General features: G+C 47.6%; 1 protein-coding gene across 3 annotated transcripts; it reads left to right on the top strand.

Moving 5' to 3' along the window:
• The first annotated feature begins 3488 nt into the window (after positions 1–3488).
• Positions 3489–13543, top strand: SLC35G1 (solute carrier family 35 member G1). Of its 3 annotated transcripts, none has more exons than XM_070058333.1 (3): positions 3489–3780; positions 7888–7996; positions 9719–13543. In XM_070058333.1, the coding sequence occupies exons 1-3, from the start codon at positions 3582–3584 to the stop codon at positions 10455–10457; spliced, it is 1047 nt and encodes a 348-aa protein (XP_069914434.1). In that variant the 5' UTR covers positions 3489–3581; the 3' UTR covers positions 10458–13543. The 3 variants fall into 3 exon arrangements, with proteins under 3 accessions (XP_069914434.1, XP_051679911.1, XP_008268443.2); XM_051823951.2 differs by having other exon boundaries at positions 7819–7996; XM_008270221.4 differs by having other exon boundaries at positions 3490–3780; positions 7816–7996.
• Positions 13544–15034: the final 1491 nt, after the last annotated feature.

Below are 15034 nucleotides of genomic sequence, written 5' to 3'. Positions count from 1 at the left end.
TATTGCCAGAGTCAGTTATTATCATCAGTTTTAACAGTCTATTTTTTTCATCAGTCTACTATCCTACACTTATCCCAAATGACCTCTCTTTTATTTGTTCTCTCTTTCATTTACCAAGGTTATTCAGAAGCATAATCTTCTGTTCCACAGAACTGATTTTCTCCAAAACACAAACATTAGACCTCAATGTTTAGGAAAATCCTGCCATTTCTCAAGTCATAAGGTGCATCAGTTAAAGAGTATGAATCCACAACTTTCGTGGGGAGGGCAGAGGAGAAAAGAGAGTGGGAATTCTTTCAATCAGTACCAAGGTACCAGTCTGGTATGCATCAGATGGCAAACTGGAAAATGAGAGTTCCTAACAGACAACTGTCTCACTCAGGAGCACCCCTGACACACAAGCAGTACTGGGAATCAGGAGTCTACCTCCTCCTGCAGAACTGGAAGTTGTAGCTGCTGCCATATGGGCAGTGAGGATCTTGAAATTGATTTGTGAATGGGCACAGGTAGAACCCACCTCTCCCCCACTTTCACCTTGCTTCTTCCTTCTTGACACCCACACTGTGGTTACCTGACCTGAGTGCTCCCGTTCACACCGGAAGATCAAACCCCTCCAGAAACAGCAGAGTTTCCATTGCAACATTGCGTGATTTTGCGTATGAAATCTCTTTCACATGCAGTCAATGAGCCTGGCCCCCTTCCATCCTCCAGTCATCTCGTGATCAATCCTCCTTCCCTGCCCCTCTGTCTGGGGTCACGTTCTCATCAGGACCATGGCAATGGGGTCTGAATGGGTTTCCCCTAGAGTCAGCATTTCTATTGCACCCTTCACGCTGTTGTAGGAAGGTGTTTCCCAATTTTTAGTCCAAGTCCTTGCCCCAGCATGAGATAGATTCAAAGCAGAGGCATAAGTGAAGTGCACAGTGGCAGCAGGATTTGTCTAATGGGCAGGAGTGACCGTACATTCAGTGTGAGTGTGGGCAACCGCCCGAGGAGAGGCCAGAGAGCAGCCCACAAGGAGAGAGCACAGGAAAAGGTAAGAGAAGGGTGCTCCCAAGTCCAGCAGTCCCGCTGATGGGCCTAACTGAATATACAACTGGGGGAAGTTTGGGCAAGTGTGTGAGGTTTCCTGGGAGCTTTGCGGCACCTCCACGGAGCTTACACTTGCTCATGGCCTCTCCCGCCTCCCAGTCTCAGGGTAGATGTAGGTGCATCATGGGAACGCGGGCATACTGAATCGACAGCAGAGTCCTTCTTTCTCCAATCACCCCCTTTCCTCCTCACCTCGCTTCCTAACCGCCATCTTTACCACATGAAGAAGGGGGTGCTTCAAATCTCTCCACATCTGGATCTTAGGATGCGATTGTGAAACTGCACTCAACTCCCTAGATGTCTGGAGAAGACTCTTTCTGGCTTCAAAATCTTGATGTGCCACCCTCACATCCTGTAGGAGTTGGAGTCTTCTGCACTCTGGCTGCTTGCTTGCCTGCTATGCTCCCCTGGAATTTATGACCTCCTGCCCCCCACCAGCTCCCCTGGGATTTATGGCCCGATGCTTCCCACCAGTTCTTCCCCGTGCCATCTCCTTTGTGTGGCCTTCCCACCACATAACATAGTCTTTACATTTAAATGAACCAATGAACACGTTAGGTCCCAATACCTTGCCATATAGAGAGTGAGAAGGTAAGCTACATAGGAGATGACCTGCACCCTTGTAAGTGTGAGGCTATTAAAAGCCTCTCTTATGCAAACGAGAGGGCCTTTTGCCTGTGCACTGCTAAATGGCTGTGTGCGGGTAGGGGGTCCCAGCTGGCTGGTAACAAATGAACCTCTGCTTTCGCATCCGTGACTGTGCCTTGTGCATTGACTGGGAAATTCGGACACAACAATCCTAGCTGAAATTTCCCCACTACAATAACAACAAAAACTGCTGCGTATATTTTTGTAAGGTGCCTTAAAATCCCCCTCTCCCCCGACAAGGCAAAGGTATACGTTAATCAAGTTAGAATTCAGGTGGCCATTTGTTCTGATTGGCCTGGGATAGTCTTAGAATATGCCTATCGCCCTTCCTTAATCTTAATTTGGAGGATAACATATAGGTTCAGCTTAGATAAAAGCACATCTTGGGCCGCCGGTGTGCCGTAAGGGCTAAGCCGCCACCTATGACGCCAGAGTCCCACATGGGCAGCAGTTTGTGCCCAGGCTGCTCATCGGCAGATTCAGCTACCTGCTAATGTGCCTGGGAAAGCAGCAGAGAACGGCCCAAGTCCTTGGGCACCCCCCACCAGATGGGAGACCTGAACGAAGCTCCCGGCTTACTTCTGGCCCAGCTCTGGCTGTTGCAGGCACTTGGGGAGTGAACTAGCAGAGGAAAATTTCTCTCTCTCTGTCTGCCTTTCAAATAAATAAACAAATCTTTTTAAAAAAATCTTGATTTTCCAATAAACTTTTCTAGGAAGACTTTTTTTTTTTTTTTTTTACTACATCACTGCATTTATTTGCATAACAATTCTGCAAGTAGGAAGGGAAACATTTTATCTCAAACAAAGGAAGTGACTAAGTCTTCTTTGGCATAGGTAGTGACTGTCCTAGAAGTCACACTCAGGGCCAGAAGCTAGGATTCAGGACTTCAAGTCCGACACAGTTCTAGCTGGGGGCCGCAGGTGCACATGCCTGAGTGGAGGCAAACCTCCCTCTCTCCTTCTCTCTGGTGATCTGCTTGGGGACGGGACCTAGAGCAGTCAGACACTTCCCCTTGCTCGGGGACTGTCCTTCCACATTGAAAGCAAGCAAAGAAATGAAAGCAGAATTGCCAAAACATAAAGAGCCTGTTAGTGAATCCTGGAGCCAAACGACATAGGTCTTCCATGTTCCTGGGTGTACCTGCATCAGATTATTTGACGATTACCTCTGTCTAAATTCGGACGTCTCAGTTAACAAAAACGCATGCCTAACATTGCGAAGCAGATATAAATGGGTTCTACTGTGTCCTGTAGATATATTTTCCTTATAATGACACACTATTTATTTTGTTGCTGTTAGCCTTCTAAAACCAGCCAAATCCTACCCTCCCTGGATGAGTGGCAATGAGAAAACAGAGAATCCCTGTTCTCCCGAAGACAAGCATGGTGCTTCCTAAGGTCTCCAGGATACCCCGCGGGTTGGCCCCACCAACAAAGAAACGCCCACTCTCTGAACCTCCTGCTGCGCTGCCCACAAGGAGGCCTCGGGACCCGCGGGCGCCGGGCTGGGGACCCAGCGTCCCTCCCAGTCTGTGGCAGGGACACACAGAGGGCCAGTGTGCCCTGGGAAGGATGGCTCCCAGGCGCTGGCCCGTCTAGCCTGACCGCAGTATAAGGGATGGGAGCCTTCGGGCCGGCTGTGGGCTCCGCAGCCTGGGCAGGAGGCTCAAAGCAAGAGGGCATCGGAGGACAGGAGCGCGGTCCCCGGGGAGGGGAGGAGGGCCGCGCGCATGCGCACCGGTGCCGCCGCCGCCGGCCGGAAGCGCGGGGCCACCCGGCGGCTGCTGCGGCTGCCGGCGCCAGACGCCGCGCCGGCCGCGGGAGAGTGCGGGCCGCGACATGCGGCCCCAGGACAGCGCCGGGGACCCCGCGGTGCTGGCGGAGCCCGCCGAGGTGGCGGAGCCCGGGCTGCAGCCGGCTGCCGAGGCGCCCCCGGGCGCGGGCGAGGAGCCGGCGGCCGCCGAGGCAGAGGGGACTCCCGGCCGCGGCAGGTGCTGGCTGTGCAGTTCCTCGCCGTGCTGCTCGCACGCGGAGCCGGGTGAGTGCGCGCTGCGGCCTCACGCGGGTCTCTTCCCGGGGGCGGCAGCGCAGTGCCCGCCGCGTCCCCTTCCCCACCCTGCCCCGCGCCCCGGAGAACCCGCAGCGAGCTGTCTGTCACCTGGGAGGCTGCAAAGCAGAAGTCCCGTGCGCCCCTCCGGCGCCGAGACGGGAGAAAGTTTCTGACGGGTTGCCACCCTGTGGGGGATTCGGAGGCGAGCAGGAACCCTGGGGTCGGATCGCAGCCCTGCCCGGGGGCAGCGAGAGAGGCCCAGCCGGGGTTGGGAGCGAGCCGACCTGGCCGGTAAACCGTGCTCCCTGGAGGGGAAGTCGGGAAGCAGGCAGTCGTCTCAGCGTCTTGAGTGGGAGCCCCGGTACTCAGCGTGTTTGGGATACGAGGGCTTTTTAGCAACGGACGCAAAAACAAGGCTTTCCTTGTTCCCGGCTCCCCAGCGTCCTCCCCAGGGACCCCCACGGACGAACCCTTGGGTTTGCTCACGTCCCCCTTCCACACCTGAGGAAAAGTGAGGCTCGGAACGGGAGGGCTTTGGGTTTCTTGTTCTGTTTCCCCCGGGATCTGGCTTGGGTGGGTGAGAGGGGAGCAGGTCGGGGCAACCCGAGGGTTAGGACCGCTTCCCACTGGCACGGCTTCCTAGAATGAACGGGGCGGGTGGGGGTGGGCAGGGAGACAGACAGACAGAGACTCCTGTTGGGGCAGGTGGCTCTGTATGCCTCGCCTCTTTGTGGCCTGGGATTTCTGTGCCTTTTACCCCCACCTCACCGCCACCCCCCCACTATCCCCAATTCCGAGAAAACCCTAGGAAGATGATTCTTGCTCCACTTCTGTCCTAAATGCTAACAGCAGTCATCAGACCTCTGATCATTTATGCATGAGCTGGTGCCTCCAAAGCAGGGGTGTCCCCGCTGGGTTGACCAGATGTACAGCCTTTGAAGGAGTGGGTTTCTCTCCTCACCATCCTGTGGCTGAATGTCATTCTGGTGCCAGTGAGTCAGCCCTTGGAAACTCTTGAAAGCTTTCCCTGGGGCTGTGCGTCAGGTGGCACCTAGCAAAATGGCCGGGGGAGTGTGAGCATCTAAGAATCTTGTGGGCTCTTAACGTCAGAGAAAGTTGCTGACTAAGGAGATCAGATAATGTTCTGAAGATAAGATATCCGTAAAAACTCCTTAACCCACGGTGCTGTTGTCTTTGAACTGTGGGACACGGTCATTTTCGCCTCTTGATCTGCTTGTCTTATTCAGCAAAGTTCGTTCCGGTTGAGGTTGAGGTTGAGATTGCGACCTGTGTTCCTTGCGTTCTTGGAGGACCTGAGCAGAAGGCACACAGCTGTCCTGAGACACCTCTGTGGTTTCCCCAGGGACAGTGGCCCTCAGACTGAAGCTGGAAGACATTGGGGTAGGCGAGTTCTGTAGGGTAGCAGTGTTCTCGGAGCAGGACCCAGGTTCTGTTTCAGTGAGCCTGGGAATTAGTGGTAGAAGCTCTTACTCAGGTGATCCGAATTCCCAACCTGGTTTGTGAATCACCAACATTGAGCAGAGGTCGGCCGGACCGAGCAGGTTTTCCGTTTTCTTTTAAGACACTTTCCAGGGGCCACTTAACGTCATCTGAATTCTTTAGAGTTGCCAGGTTATTAGATAGGCTTGCAGTGGGATGTGAACAGGGAAACCCCTTACATAGGCATGTGGCTCTTGGTTAGGCACCTCACTTGCTCATCTCCATGGACAGAGAGAAATGAAATTTTTATTCAGTAAGAGGTTGAGGTTTGCCGGAGTAGGATCAGTCCTCACTCTCATTAACAGATAGTCAGGTTCAGCGAGGGCGTCTGGCATCTGTCCTGATCAGGAGGCATGAACCTGAAGAAAATACGTAGGCATGTGTTTTAAGGGAAGAGACCATCAGAGCCAAGGGCGTACAATCCCATTTTAAAAGAGTTGAAATACCACGTTAAAATATTCCTGGAGACAAACTAACTAGCTTAGTTTGGAGAAAAGCCTTGAAATACAGACCAGGGAGATGTTTTTTTGTCCTGATCTTCTCAGCCTGTTCTGTCTGAGGGTGGAGGCTCTGTGCGTGGGTTGGGTTTCTTTTCAGAAAAACTGTTTTATTTGGATCTGAATTCTGAAATTTCAGAAGCCAAACTCTGAGGCTGACCACAGGCCAGGCCTGTATTTTGTGGTGCTGAGCTGGGGAGTGTCCTGAAGCTTCCTGGTCCTGGGCTGAGCCACTGTGTGCAGTTGGGTTCTGCAGCATCTGGGCGCTGGAGTTCCGAGCAGAATGCGGAGCACCGGGCCGCTGGGACAGAAGGGGGGCTGCTCACTGCAAGCAGTCTGCCCCGCGGCGCACCTCGGGCAGCACCGGGTCGGGGCTGTGCTGAGAACGGCATCTTTGACTCCAAAGGTCAGGCTGTAGACTAGCTCCAGAAATGCTGCAGCATCACAGTTTGATCTCGACTGGCAGACGAGGTATCTAAGTGACATGAGGACATTGAAATAATTACCTGCTAGTTACACGTATCAGAGAAGGTCATTACAAATTATTATGCAACACTGGCCAGCAGCTGGGTAGCACACTGTGTATTCCTGTAGTGGAAGGGGAATCCCAGGTCCCCACAAATTTTGTGTGTGCTGCCCTGTGGTGCTGCCTTTGTCCTTAACAGAAAAGGGCAGTTGTCTTTCCTTCTTACCCCCTGCGTTTTTGTATTAGTTTCCCAAAAGGAAAAAAAAAAAGATACATTTGACAATGTGTGGCCTATCTTTTAGGATGTTTTCTGCTTACCCTGCTTCATTTTGCTGTCTGAAAGATAGAGGAGTGAGATTAAAAGCAGATTCTACTTCTAGGGCAGGAAATTGAAGATTTAGGAAGTTGCTAAGAAGAAGTTTTTTTTTTTTAATAAAAATTTATTTTATTTATTTGAAAGTCAGAGAAAGATAAGAGATCTTCCACCTGCTGGTTTACTCCCCAGATGGTTGCAGCAGCCAGGGCTGGGCCTGGCAAAAGCCAGGAGCCAGGGGCTTCATTTGGGTCTCCCACGTGGGTGCAGGGGCCGTCCTCCACTGCTTTCCCAGATGCCTTAGTAGGAAGCTGGGTCAGAAGTGGAGCAGCTGGGACTCGAACTGGTGCCCATACGGAATGCCAGCATTGCAGTTGAAGGCTTAACCCATTACATCACAATGCCGGTGGCCCCAGCAGAAGTTCTGAGTTCAGGTCATTTGTCATTAATTTATTGAGTACTGGATGCCCTGGAGAAAGCAGGCATTTCCTGGTTCAGGTCAAGCCAAGAAAGGGGGATTAGATAGATGGCAGTGCTGTGCAGAGCACGCGAGAGAGAGCGCACCAGACGGGCCAGCCCTACCCATAAAGAGTCTGTGCTCTAGACAGTAAGGTACGTTGTGAACCGTGGCACGTTACCTTTGATGGGAAGTTCAGAGTAACCCAGCAGAGAGCCTTCCCAGTGCTGCTGCTTGCAGTAGAGGTAGACTCTTCAGTCGTTCACGAAGCTCTCATCATCTTTCAGTCATCCGTGTGCCAGGCGCGAACGAGGCAGCAGAGACCCCAGCCCTGGAGGCGCTCCCAGGCTTGGGGCCACAGTCAGGTCGTCTGCCACCATGCAATAGCGTGGTGAACTCTCTTCCAGAAAGAGCCCTTGCTTCCTGCAGCCACGCTCGCCGTGAGACCGTGCCGCGTGTTAATCCTGTGGCCGGGTTTTTCACTGGCCACCGGACAAGTGTGTCTTTAAGATTCCCCTCACCCACATGGCAGGTGTTCTACTCTGGACGCATAAGGGAGGGCTGACTCTTAGGTGATCAGTTTGGAGGGAGAAACAGCATTGATGAAATGCAGCTTCAAATCCTTGCCCCTGTTGCTCCACGGGTCAGGTGGTTCAGGGCGGGAGAATGAGCGTGCCCAGGAGGTGAGGTGTGTATCCCCTTAGCTGTTGACACTGTTCCGGTTTTCTAAGTGAAAATGCTAAAACGTGCACTTGGAAGCAAGGACTAATCCGAATTTGATCTCTTTCAGAAGCCAAGAAGAAAGCAGCCTGTCCTGGACTTGGCTTGTTTTACACATTATTGTCTGCCTTCCTTTTCTCAGTGGGCTCTTTATTTGTTAAAAAAGTGCAAGACGTCCATGCTGTAGAACTTAGTGCATTTCGATGTGTGTTCCAAATGCTAGTTGTTATTCCTTGCTTAATATACAGAAAGTAAGTATTTCTTAACTGCCAAGTAGACGATTTTAATAAATGTGTGTCAGTCTTTTGCCTGAATTATTTGCCATGCAGTATCTGCTTTATCAGATTTAGGGATTTAGTTATTTACCAACCCCATTGTGCAAACAAAACTTGTGGTGTATACATGCCCCTACCTCGCCCTACCCTGTATATGAAAGAGAGAGTGAATGAGGGGAAGTAGTAGCGTGTCCTTATGCTGGAACAGTCTGTATAGAACACGCTCTTGGCAGGGCAGACCGAGGTTGGAGTGATAACACTTAGGTCTTCTCCAAGGGTAACCTTGAGCAAGGCCTTTTTAACCTCTTTGGTATTCATTGCCGCATTTGTAAACTGGAGGGCGTGGTACTGGGTGTACCTGACCCGGCAGGGTGGTTGCAGGGCCAAGTAAGAATTACATTAGGTCTGAGTGCTCTGTGTGGAATGTAATGGCAATTTTAGTCCCTCCTATCTCTCCTCTCTCCTCTCTCCGTCCTCCTCCTCTCTCCTTATGCACGCCCCACCTACCCCACCTCACCCTCCCTGATTAAAGTTGTGCCTCCCTCTGCACACTTCAAACTCTGGCAGGGATACCAGCTGGGGCCTTGGTGGCTGTCTGTCTCTTTTTTTCTCTCTTTGGGCAAAAATCCTTAACCCCCAAATTAAAAGCTTCGGGCACTTGTCCCCAAAGTCGCTTTGTATCTCATCACACAGTCCAGATTCACTTAGATTCATTTCTATCCATTTCCTGAGGATTTGGTGGAGAAAGTGAAAATCCACTAAGGTTAATGTTGTCAGAAATTTCTGGGTACATATGTAGACTCGTCACAGTATTTTAAGAAATGATGGTAAAATTTCATACATTTCTGTAAGAGGCAGCAGGGCCACTTAAAATCTTTGGCCCTAAACTGTTTTGGTCCATTTTATGTTTCCCTGTCATGAAAACCTATTAGTTTCTCAAAGTCTGGGCCAAATGTGGCCGGCCATGCTGACTCAGAAACCCAGGGGTGTCTATGTCCAGCCTACCTAACACCCTCACGGAGTCTGGCCCTGGCACAGATCGGAGTGTTGCACCCAGTCAGGAGCTTCTCCAGAGGAGGTGCTTCATAAATATTCAATTGAAAAGAGACTGAGTTGCAAAAATTACCCCACCACAACACTACAGGTGCTTTTGCAGTGTTGAATTCTTTCCTCATGAGAACAGTGAGGAAATGGCTAAATTTTAGAATTATTTCACCTTTGATAGAAGAACTCACAAGACCAGGAATGGACTGGGCACCCTTACACAATGCAGCTGAATCTTGAAATTCTATTTATTATAAAAATCACACATTTTGATATAGTAAGTCTGGGGAAATCATGGATGAGCCCACCTATTAAAGTATGACCATATTGACATTTATTATCCTATTTGTCTTTTTTTGCAAGCATATGTTGAGATATATATATATATATATGGAAATATTATCTGTTACTGAGTTATAAGTATATTATTTTTATAGTTCTTTTGTGCTGTTTTTGCTTATACTGTGAACACTTTATTGCCATTAGCTATACTTAGGAAATATTTATAAAAGCTATATAGTATTCAGTTGTGGATAGTACAACTTACTATTCCCTTATTTCTTTAGTAATTTAAAAAAATGTTTAATTGAAACGTCTAACTGAAAAGCAAATGCCAAGTTCATTTAATATGCGTTTCTTCATTTGAATTTACAGAACTGGGTTTATAGGCCCAAAAGGTCAACGAATTTTCCTCATTCTCAGAGGACTCCTTGGTTCTACCGCCATGATCCTAATATACTATGCTTTCCAGACAACGTCCCTCGCCGATGCCACAGTTATCACGTTTAGCAGCCCAATGTTCACGGCGTTGTTTGCCTGGATATTTCTCAAGGAAAAATATAGCCCTTGGGATGCTCTTTTCACCTTGTTCACGATCACTGGAGTGATCCTTATCGTGAGACCACCATTTTTGTTTGGTTCCGACACTTCAGGGATGGAAGAAAGCTATTCGGTCCATCTTTTGGGAACGCTAGCAGCAATTGGACATGCCGTGTTTGCTGCAATGACTCTAGTTATCCTAAGGAAAATGGGAAAATCTGTGGACTACTTTTTGAGCATTTGGTATTATGTAATAATTGGCCTCATGGAAAGCACCATCGTCCTCTTCGTAATAGGAGGCTGGAGTCTGCCCGACTGTGGGCTTGACAGGCTCTTTCTCATACTCATCGGGCTCTTTGGTTTGGGGGGTCAGGTATTTCTCACAAAGGCAATTCAGATAGAAAAGGCAGGGCCTGTGGCAATAATGAGGACGATGGATGTGGTCTTCGCTTTTATCTTTCAGATCATTTTCTTTAATGATGTGCCCTCGTGGTGGACAGTGGGTGGTGCTTTCTGCGTAGTAGCCAGTAGTGTTGGAGCGGCTGCTCGCAAATGGATGCAGAATTCCAAATGAAGCGTCACTGCTGAGCCCTGTGTGTTTCTCAGATACCCCGTCACCTAGTAGGACACAGCACACACACACGCACATGCACACCTGCACCTGGAAAATCTGCATTTATTCATTGATTTCATCTAATAAATTTCAGAAATAAAGTACCATTTTTGAATATGATATGTCTTTCATTAGTTAAGAATAGCTAGTCTGTTTGGCTTAGCAATTCTGTGGTAGTTTCTGTTTTGATTCAGGTTTCTTTTCTGTTGTGTGGTATCGGTAAGAGGAGAGCTCACTATTTGACTCTAGTAATATATGTAATTTTAAAAACATTTTTGGTACTGACGGGATATGGGTGGGGAGGAAATTTTAGATTTTTTTTTTTTAGCATCGCAGAGCCTAAGAAACCTGTTGACCGTGCTGCTATAATTAGTATTATGTTGGCAGTTCATTTGCAACGATATTCCATTTAGAGGCCAAAGCTGAAACTTAGAATAGGTGCCTAAAGAACAGTGTTAATAGTACAAATGCATTGGCCTTATTTTTGAAGATTTTATGAATAGTTACCGTACTATTAACTCTTATTTGTGCCTTTTCATTTTAATGCCAGAATTTTTATATATTTTTTAAAAAAGTTGAAATCACCAAAGTTGGCTAAATAGTTTTCTGTTTCAGTGGCATTTTAGTAACTGAGGTTGTCATTCTGTTATTTTAATTGTCCTTTTTTTTAAACTCCACTAAATTTCCCTTAACATTCTAAGATTTCAGGTCTTTAAAAAAAAATCACCAAAGTTGGCTAATTGTTTTCTGTTTTAGTGGCGTTTTAGTAACTGAGGATCATTCTGTAATTTAATTTTCCTCTGTTTTTTGAAACTGCACTAATTTCCCTTAACACGCCAAGGCTTCAGGTCTTTAAATAAAAAGAAAGAAACCTTGGTGTGGCCAGTGTGCACATTTCCATCCTAAAGTGTTTTCTTCCCAATAGAAGTGTGATTTTGTATACATTGTCTTTGAACTTACTCTGTGATGCCAAATACAGTTGTCTCAGGATCTTATTAGGTTGAACTGTGTGAAATTGCCAAAACTTTGCCATTTCGACTTACAAAAGCTATCGTTTCACAAAGTTCACCCTAATAGATAACCTCTCTTACTGATTAGATCAAATACTTAAGAGAGTTTTGGGCTATTTTAAAAAAACTTCTTAAAAGTCCAGTAATCTGTTAAACTTATTTTATAGCCTTTTTCCTCTATGAAATTATGTGATGATGTTTCATTTTATACATTAAATACACAGACCTGTGAATCTATGGTTGATTGATGTTTGTAGTTTCTTTCATAGGAAAACATCTGTTAAATTCTAGTATATCAGCATGATGTTATCGAAGCTGCACCATGATGCTAACATCATGAATTCGAATAACACGTTTTGTATCTGGAACTTCATCGGGGCACTACTCTACGTTTAAAGAGAATTTAATATCTAGGAAAGCTTAGGGGGCTAATCAGGGTGCAGTGAGCACTTGCAAATGATTCCTGTCACAATGAACCCTTTATCGATGAGGGTATAATAAACACCAGCTTTTACCATGTCAGACAAAGCATCTACTACTATCTTTTTTTTTTTTTTTTAAGAATTATTTCATTTGAAAGAGTTACAGAGGGGTAGAGCCAGAGAGAGAGGGGTCTTCCATTCTGCTGGTTTACTCCCCAAATGACTGCAATGGCCAGAGCTGAGCTGATCCAAAGGCAGGAGCCAGGAGCTTTTTCCTAGTCTCCCATGTGGGTGCAGGGATCCAAGGACTTGGGCCATCTCCCACTGCTTTCCCAGGCCATAGCAGAGAGCTGGGCTGGAAGAGGAACAGCCATGACTCCAGCTGGTGCCCGTATGGGATGCCGACGCTGCAGTCTGGGGCTTTAACCCACTGTGCCACAGCGTCATCCCCTCTACTATTATCTTAAGCCTGCAGAGTTAAAAAGATTATAGATTTTTTTTTTTTCTCATCTTCTTAACCACAATTCTTCCAAAGCAAGCAAGAACTTGGGTTTCTGGGATTTATGCCTCAGTGAGAAAGGATCTTTTCCAGTAGTTCCATGGGGGAGATTTTTGGCTTGTTTATTTATTTATTTATTTTGACAGGCATTGTTAGAGAGTTAGAGACAGACAGAGACAGAGAGAAAGGTCTTCCTTCCGTTGGTTCACTCCCCTAATGGCTGCTACGGCCGGTGCTGCACCGATCTGAAGCCAAGAGCCAGGTGCTTCCTCCCGGTCTCCCATGTGGGTGCAGGCTCCCAAGCACTTGGGCCATCATCCACTGCCCTCCCTGGCCACAGCAGAGAGCTGGACTGTAAGAGGAGTAACCGGGACAGAATCCGGTGCCTCAACTGGGACTAGAACCTGGGGTGCCGGCGCTGCAGGCGGAGGATTAGCCAAGTGAGCCACGGCACCGACCGCTACCTGACAAATTCTAAATGAAGTCTTTTTAAGTGAGTTGTATCACAACTTCAGCCCTATCCAAAATTTGATAGTTTAGACTTCCAAAAGCATCACTCTGTGAGTATCTTAGATAATTGTAGAATCTGCATTTTGGAGCTCAGATATCAGAAGTCCTTTTGTGAGAGTCGCCTTCCATAGATTGGAATTGTAGGAGACCTAGCCAAGTTGGGTTCCCATGACCTTCTCACATCCCTTAGCTCCGTGATACAGAGGGAGAGGAAACCACTTCTTGTTACCCACGCTGAATGAGCTCTCAGGGACTGCTCTCCCAGTGGTTTACCTTGCACAGTTAGAGAAAAACGTCTGTGACTTTGAAAGTTAAAATTGCTTTGGATCCATATACTAGAGACATGTGTTCTATCTCAACAGTGTGGCTCAAGTACTTGAATGTCACAGTAAACGACTACAGGTGGAGAAAACGTTTCATCTCCCCAACTTTTACAGGGTATGATTCTCAAACACTTGTAATGCCCAAGGTATACACAAGGGGATGTATTGTAACAAATATGGGTGTGTATATTTTGCAAAGATTATAGTTTCTATATCTTGAAAAACTATTTTCATAAATTGTTTTTATTTTGTAAGCACTAATAAAATCATATGGAAAAAGCTATATGTTGGTTTTTCTGATTATAGAAAATGTCTTAACTAGTATAACTCACTTCCATTTTCATATAACTTATTTCCTTTTTCATCCGTATACTAGAAATTAATTTTCTATAAATTGACTCCCAGTAAGCTGGCTGGGATGTAATCTCATTTCATACTGTTCATCTGTCCCTGTTACCCTGTCAGATCAAACCCAGTGCCTCCAAGATAAAGGCACTAATCTGTTCCAATGAAGTCATCATTCTTCCAGCCCCTCAGAGCTTGGGGTGACTTTGAACTCTGCTTTTATTCCCACAGCTCTCCTGTTACTAAATCCTGGAGTCTGTCTTACGGATTCATTCTTTCCTCACCATTGGCTACCATCCTAGCCCTAGTCCAACACATACCGCCTCGCACCTGGGATCTCTCAACGCTGTCCTAATTGGGTTACTTGCTTGTAGACTCTTCTACTGTAATCCTTGTCTCCACGCCAGGTTAGTCTTCCCCAAACCTGCTTTCAGTGGCAGTCTGGTTCTCATGAAACCACAGTGATGCCTGTTATACCATCATTTCCCAATTCTTCATCTGGACGTTTTCCCACTTCTCCAACCTGATTTCCCATGGACCAACACAGATCGGATGTTCAGACCCGTCTTTTCCCTGACTTCCTATTTACCAGCAGTGGCCTCACTGTTTCCCGTTCACCTTACCTTCTCTTACTCCCCCTCTGAAGCCGATTAGCCTCCTGTGGCTCAGCTAAAGCTGTCATTTCTTTCTCCGGCTCTTGCTTCTCTTGTCCATGGAATCCACTTTAGAAGAGGGGGTGAAGCACTGTTTAGGGGTCTGAAGAGCTGAGTGTGGTTTTACTGTTTCCCAGCTGGGCAGTCATCCCGTGTACCTGATTCTTCTTGTCATTTGTCTGATAGACTAGTGCTTTCCCAACCCACCTTAGCAACGAGTGCCATAGGAGGACCCGAGGACCACGGAGAAGGAATAAAAATGTTACGTATCGAACTGTGGTAAATACCATGGAGTTGTACTCACCCTCCACAAGGGAAGACCTTATCGGCTCCTCCTGGGGCTGACTCGAGGTGACAGTAGAACACATCTTTGAGAATGCAGACCCCATTCAGCCCCCTGCTCCTAGCACAGAACTCTGTTGGACAGCTTTGATGTCCCGCTGGTCGGTCCATATGGGACCGCCCAGGGGCACGAATCATTTTATGCGTAAGTTTTGCCGTCTTTCAGTTGCTATTGGCTTTGGTCCTCTGTTGAGTACTGCACATGGCTGAGTGGGGGAATGGTCCTGATTCTGTGTATTTCTCATGCACTAGTCCCTGTGCTCAGCGTGCCTCTTCTAACCTCTGAGCTGATTATTCAGTAAGCAGTCTTGGGAGGGTGTTCTAAAGAGATGAGAACCAGACGTCCTTGCTAAAACCATGGCCTCTGATTAAGTGTGTATGGATCCATGGTCAGTCGTGGGCATTAGAATTTGGTTATTGGGATGTAGATTGAA

Source organism: Oryctolagus cuniculus, chromosome 15 (assembly GCF_964237555.1).
Source record: "Oryctolagus cuniculus chromosome 15, mOryCun1.1, whole genome shotgun sequence".
NCBI classification, from domain to species: domain Eukaryota; kingdom Metazoa; phylum Chordata; class Mammalia; order Lagomorpha; family Leporidae; genus Oryctolagus; species Oryctolagus cuniculus.
This window is presented reverse-complemented; position numbering and strand designations above follow the sequence as displayed.